The sequence below is a fragment of the Crocodylus porosus genome, unplaced genomic scaffold (genome assembly GCF_001723895.1).
Source record: "Crocodylus porosus isolate Cpor-Errol unplaced genomic scaffold, CroPor_comp1, whole genome shotgun sequence".
In the NCBI taxonomy this organism is placed as follows: Eukaryota; Metazoa; Chordata; order Crocodylia; family Crocodylidae; genus Crocodylus; species Crocodylus porosus.
The window spans coordinates 104,542,882-104,549,349 of record NW_017728906.1 but is presented as its reverse complement, the minus strand read 5'-3'; the positions used below and the strand labels follow the sequence as shown (position 1 = coordinate 104,549,349).

At 42.3% G+C, this 6,468-nt stretch overlaps 1 protein-coding gene across 1 annotated transcript in view; it reads right to left on the bottom strand.

The window, feature by feature from the left end:
* Nucleotides 1-6,468, bottom strand: part of TMTC4 (transmembrane and tetratricopeptide repeat containing 4) — a 74,653-nt gene that overhangs the window by 36,490 nt on the left and 31,695 nt on the right. The window contains exon 7 of the mRNA XM_019529702.1: nt 3,586-3,678. Coding sequence (XP_019385247.1) covers nt 3,586-3,678 — 93 coding nt within the window. The remainder of the gene's footprint in view (nt 1-3,585; nt 3,679-6,468) is intronic.

Below are 6,468 nucleotides of genomic sequence, written 5' to 3'. Positions count from 1 at the left end.
CCCCCAACTCTCACCAAGCAAAATTCTCAGCTACATGGTGTATGGATATGGGAAGAACGGCACACATTCATAAATTTGTAACAAACATTATTGGTTACAAATTCAGAATAGAATATGTCAGGAAAGGAACTGTGCCTTCCATTTGTATGGTAACTGGCATATTAAGTCATAGAAAATGAACGAGAATAAAGAAAACAAAAGCCTAAGTCTGAGAGTTTTCTCTCCATTTATATTTTTCTGGTCTCTACTGACTGATTTGAAAAAAAATATTGCAAACAATGTTATTGCTAATCGATTTCAATGGAAACAAGTTTTCTTTAAGAAGCATCTCTTCTAAAAAAAGTCTTCAGTGAGTTTGTGTGATTTCACAAATCAATTTTTGACAAAGGTTTCAAGGTATAGCTTTTATTATGTATACAGGGGGCTGGGTGGATCAATACTTCCTTTGAAAATGAATGACTATGTCCTGTGAACATTTAATTATGGTGGGATGCTTTTTATAATTGAATACAGTTAATTTGCTTTCTGTTATTTATATATAAATTGGGCATTCTGTTTTGTGTGTGCGCATGTGTGCAATAAATACACACACACACATTTTTATAAAACAATTCCAGATACAGACAGATGACTCTGTTCCAATAAAAAGAAATTTAATGATTCTTTAAGCTCTTCTAGAAAGATAAAAATTATGAAATGCTTCAAACTGCCCGTATATGAAGACTTAAAATCTTATGCAGACATTGGAACTAGGGGTGCAACAACAAAGATTTTTTTGGTTGATACTGATGGCCGATTATTAACCAGCCATATCGGCCAATACTGATTTGATAGCCGATATGCCGCCTGGCAGTTTGGACAACAGTGGCTGGCCAGTAAGTCGGGGGAGATGGGGGGCAAATCAAAGCCCCCATGGTGAGGGAGGGAAAGGGACGAGCTACAGGACTTAAAGCATGCAAAAAAATCCCTACTAGAGTAGATTTATCTCTTTCTATACCCAATTCAAGGATTTTGCAAAGCACAATACAAATTGCTAAGTGCAATGGAGTCCTAATATCTAGGCCTAGGAACAATGAATGAAAATCCAGGTAATCTACAAACAGTCACTAAGGGGTGAAAAGGTGGCACTAATTCATCCATTACCAGCTCAGTTAGAATCTGACACTTCACCTATGCAAATTCCATAAATATGAATAATTGGACAAATATTTGACAGCTACTAGATAGTCCCACAGGAAAGGAGAGCTATTAATAACAGATTAATCATCTGCCCCTTCTATGGAGGGTTCAACAAAGCACAAAAGTATTCATCTAACCTTACATAGAGGGGAAACTACAGAGTGCTTCCCTGGGGTTTAGCTTAAGCCTCATGTTGCTCCAGAACTGTAAAGGATGAAGTATGAATAAAAGTTCTTGTGGCGTTTAAGGAGGAAACTCAGTAAGTGGAGATGGACACTGTAAAACTGAAACAGCTGGTTGGACAAAACTAGATGATTGGAAGGGGGTTAGTTTGGGCAACAAAGAGAAATGCTGGGAATTGAGCTCCTGCTGACTAATTTAGAAAAACAAGGTGTTTTGAGGCATGCAGGTTGCAAACCTGAAGCTATTTCAGAGGTAAACTTTTTATGAGCAATGTACTAGCTCATAAAATGCTCGGGGGGGGGGGGGGTGGGCTGGGGATGCGTTTGGGGTGGATAGTAGCAGCACTGGGAGGGGGGCTATGGCAAACTGAGGCGGCTGTAACTCGCCCTCTAGGCTGCCCTCCCAACAGCGCTGCTGTCACCCACCTGCCCCCCCCACCCCCAAAGCACAGCCTTTCTGCTGGGAAGAGACCAGCACAGCCCCTGGCCCCAAGCCCACAGCGGGCAGACCACCCTCACCCCATGTACAAATGTGGGGAACACGTATCCTCCATGTCTCCCCCAGGGTGCGCACAGTGATGGGGAAATGCCCCCCTCCCAGATGAGCTGCCCACAACTCCATCCCATGCCCTGCCCTGCCTGAGCAGCGCCTTCCTCTGCCCCAGCCCCATTCCCTCCCCCACTGTGGGGGCCTCGATCTGCGCCCCCCATGCATCCCTCTCCCTCACCCCCAGACTTAACCAGCCAGACACTGCTTTCCAAACTGCCTGACTGCATTCCTGGCTGTACGCATGCTGCAGCTGCACACATGCGGCATTTATCGGTGACGTTATCAGTTACACCAGCCAAAAAAGCCAACTGCCAATAATGCCAATTTTCCTTTTATCAGTACTGATCTGATATGGACCAATATATCATCTCACCTCTAATTGGAACAGATCTCTGGAGGTGGTAAAAGCTAAAAGTTAATCTGACATCACTATTTCTATCCATAGTTCCATGAAAAAGGGGTGGGTATCTGACATTTTCTACAGCAAGCCACAATCTAATGTTGGGAATAAAAAACATAACACTTCAGTTTCTTAGCATGTAAAGAGCATTCCTCATAAAAAGTTTGCCTCTGAAGCATTTCCACCACTTTACCTCTGAAACGTCTTCAGGTTTTCAACCTGCATGTCTCAAAACACCTTGTTTTTCTAAATTAGTCAGCAGGAGCTCAACTCCCAGCATTTCTCTTTCCTGCTCAAACTTACTCCCTTCCAATCAGCTAGTTTTGTTCAAATTAGCTGTTTCAGTTTTACAGTGTCCACCTGCACTTACTGAGTTTCCTCCTTAAACGCCACAAGAACTTTTATTCATACTTCATCCTTTACAGTTCTGGAGCAACATGAGGCTTAAACTAAACCCCAGGGAAGCACTCTGTAGTTTCCCCTCTATGTAAGGTCAGATTATACTTTTTGTGCTTTGTTGAACCCTCCATAGGAGGGGTAGGTGATTAGTTTATTATCCTTTCCTGTGGGACTACCTAGTAGCTGTCAAATATTTGTCCAATTATTTTTATTTATGGAATTTGCATAGGTGAAGTGTCAGATTCTAACTGAGCTGGTAATGGATGAATTAGTGCCACCTTTTCACCCCTTAGTGACTGTTTGTAGATTACCTGGATTTTCATTCATTGTTCCTAGGCCTAGATATTAGGACTCCGTTGCACTTAGCAATTTGTATTGTGCTTTGTGAAATTCCTCAGTTGGGTGCAGAAAGAGATAAATCTACTCTAGAAGGGATTTCTGTGCATGTTGTAACTCTTGCTTTCCTACGCTCTATTTAAAAGCTGTTTTGTGAACCTGAATAAATAGACCTCTCTTCACTTTGTCAGAGAGATATGTGTTGAACATCAATTTTTGTTTCCTGGTTATTGACTGGAGAGAATGGTCTCATCTCTACTACACACAGTAACCAGGTTTCCCAATACTTAGGCAGCATCTTTTTAAATACTGTTGTAAGAAAAATCTATGGAGTGCAATCACTGCTGTATCCAGCCAAAACCCAAGCACACTACCATTATCACTGCAAAGAGGTTCTGGATCATTGCCTTGTTTTGCTTACCCTAAAGTTGCTTCTAGTTTTTAACTCCCAATTTATGCAAGACTGTAAAATGGCATCCTTCTCTTGTAGGACAGGATTGTCAGGATAGCAAGACTGATCAGAAATGGAGCACACTCACCTCCAGTGACTTGTCCTTATGCAGTACCTTGTGAATAAGCTCCAAAATATCTAGTCTGCTAATCACCACAGCATCAAATACAGCATTCAAACCCTAAATAACCAGGAGGAGGAGGAGAAAGGAGAAATAATTACATTTTTAAACAGTTGTTATAAAATGCTACTTCTACAATGAATCAGTACTCATCTTAATTATGTTTATAAATGGGATACAAACTCTGGATACATTCTGATACAGGCAGTAACATGGCGTCATTGTCAGAGGGGAAGGAAAGAACCCTGCCTCAGAGGAGCAGACTATCATTATGTGGCCTTCAGCCTGCAAGTGGAGCATCTCAACTGCTCCACCATTTCTGGAAGTGTACCAAACACCCCCATGCTATGCCAGCCTGTGCATGTGTGGCAGGAACATAAAAATACTGCCCCACCTCCTCCCTGCCATCCTCACTCTTGTCAGCATGTCTTAGTAGTCTAATAAGGTGGGAGCTGTATGGAGTCAACCACCTTTTTCTTTGCAAAGGTGTACAGATCATCACAGTAAGGCTAGACAGAGTTAGAGAGACTCCAGTCTCGATATGGTTTGAAATTCTACCAGTGAAAGTGTCTGAAATTGCAAGGTGCTCAGAACCTCTGGCAAAGTGCTCTATGGCATCTATTTCTAGAAACCTGAAAAAGATTTGAAAGTATTCAACACTTTGCAGGATGAAACCATAAAAATAAAATAATTAAAATCAGGAATAATTCCACTGAAGTCAAAGGACTTCTGATAGCATCATATTCCAAGCTCAGTTTCACCATTGCACATCTGCCTCTAGTGACCTTTTTTTTCCCAACATGCTAACTGAATTGCATATTCCATTTTAAGCAGCCTTCCTACCCTTCCAGAAACATTCAGGAATCTTTACATACCACAGCTATACAGCTAATACCCTAATACCTTCAGGGTTTGCTAGTGTTCTAAGGCCTAAAGGGAGCCAGGAGATAAACAGTTCTAGTAGAGGGGCTCAGTCTCTTTCTAACAGCTAGAGGGAGCAGATGGAAACTGGTGCAGAGCTTGGAGTCATGGGAAGCATAAGGTTGCTGGCTCACTGAGAAAGGAAAGAAGGCAGGAGTCCTGTTGGAAAGGGATATTCTTCATGGGATAATTTCCCTTTTCGTATGCTTTACAAGATCCTTCTTGACCCCTCATTTTTACTCCCTCTGGCCTGTGCTTCTTTTGATTGTTAAACCTGTTTTCCCTCATCCTGAGGCTAAATATATATAAACAAAAGCAGCAACAACAACAAAGTTCCTCTCTGAAAAAGATCCCAAGGATGGAGGATACTACAGACCCTTATTTTCAAGTCACTATGAAAAACAGAGATGCTTTTATTTTTTCAGTGATTGCCACATTTAAAACACAGTTCTCTTTGGCTGCCTATACATGTGCTAGTTCATATTTAGAATGTGTCAGAGCAGACATGATTAATCGAGTTTGCTCCATGTTCTAATTAGAATGCTCCAGCATCGCCTCACTGTCACGTGTGGAAGCCCCTGCACATTTTAAAATGGCTGTGGGGCCACTTTATCTAAACCTCATTGACTGAGGTTTAAATAAAGCATCCCACAACCATTTTTTAAATGAATGGGGGCTCAAGATACATGATAGTGAGGCATTTTAATTAGAGCAGGTCTCTGGGAACTGCTTTAATTGAGACAGCCCCTCACCCCTGAGCACGTGTATAGGCAGCTCTCATGCTCTAGGATGTTTTCTGCAATTTGTTTTCTCTTTATAAGCAAGGACATGAGGATATTTGTTGTTTACAAACTCCTGTTTCTGATGCTCTGACCCTTCCAGTTACAGCCAAGGCCATTCCCCAGCTATAGAAGTAAATTCCCAATTGTACATCTCAGGAGTCTGACTGTGTCATTTCAAATAGGATGACTTCAGTTGAGTAAGAAAATGCAGAAGTATATGAATCCCCTTCCCGCCCCACCAGAATGCTGCCATTTACCTAGCTACGTCTTTAAATAAAAAACAAAATGAAAAGAGAATCAACAAACATTATACATAAGCAGAAGAACTATTTATAACCAGGCAGTGTCATAAAGAAAAAGAGAGCAGGTTTCTATAAACTGCTCTTTCAGCTAATTATGTCCTTCATGAACTGCATCACCACTAGTTTTGCAGATCTGCCTGAACAGTGAGCATGAGGGCAGGAAAAAACAAAAACACTTACCCTAGTATAATTTGCACCAATCTTGAGCCCCTGGCTAACATTAAAATAATGGAGTAATTGGGGTGCATGGCAAGATGTGCTGTGTTTGGGATGGGGCATAATATTCCTCAGATCCTGACTGCAACAGCGCTATCCACAGCCCTCAAGGATTGGGCTGAAAGTAGTCCTAAAGCTTGGGTTGTCTGAGGTCAGGGTCAACAAACTAATGACCGTCAGCCCTGGCTCTGGACAGCCCCAGAGCCAGCTGGAGACCTGGCACGATGCATACATCAATATGCACCCATACCTCCAACTGTCAGCCCTGGTTTTAGAAACTGTTAGGCTGAGGAGCTGTGGGGCTAGGAACTTTGAAGTACTGGGCTGAAGCAAGTCTGTGGCTTTGGTGAAACCTGACACTTCAAATGTAGTTTTAAAAAATTGCCAAATGCAAGAGTTGCAAGGTTTCCACTGGGGGAAGCCCTTGGGGCCCTTGGCTCCCCCATCTGGGAACGTGGCAACCCATGCAGACAGCTCATTGTTGGGGTTGGATTGAGGCTGTCCAAAGTCCTAAAATGACCATCAACAACTGTTGGCATCTGGAACTCCCATATGGGTTCCAGACCTCAGACTGCCAGACATTTCCTGTGCAATATCTTGTGGCTGGTTGGCCATTTTATAGCATCATA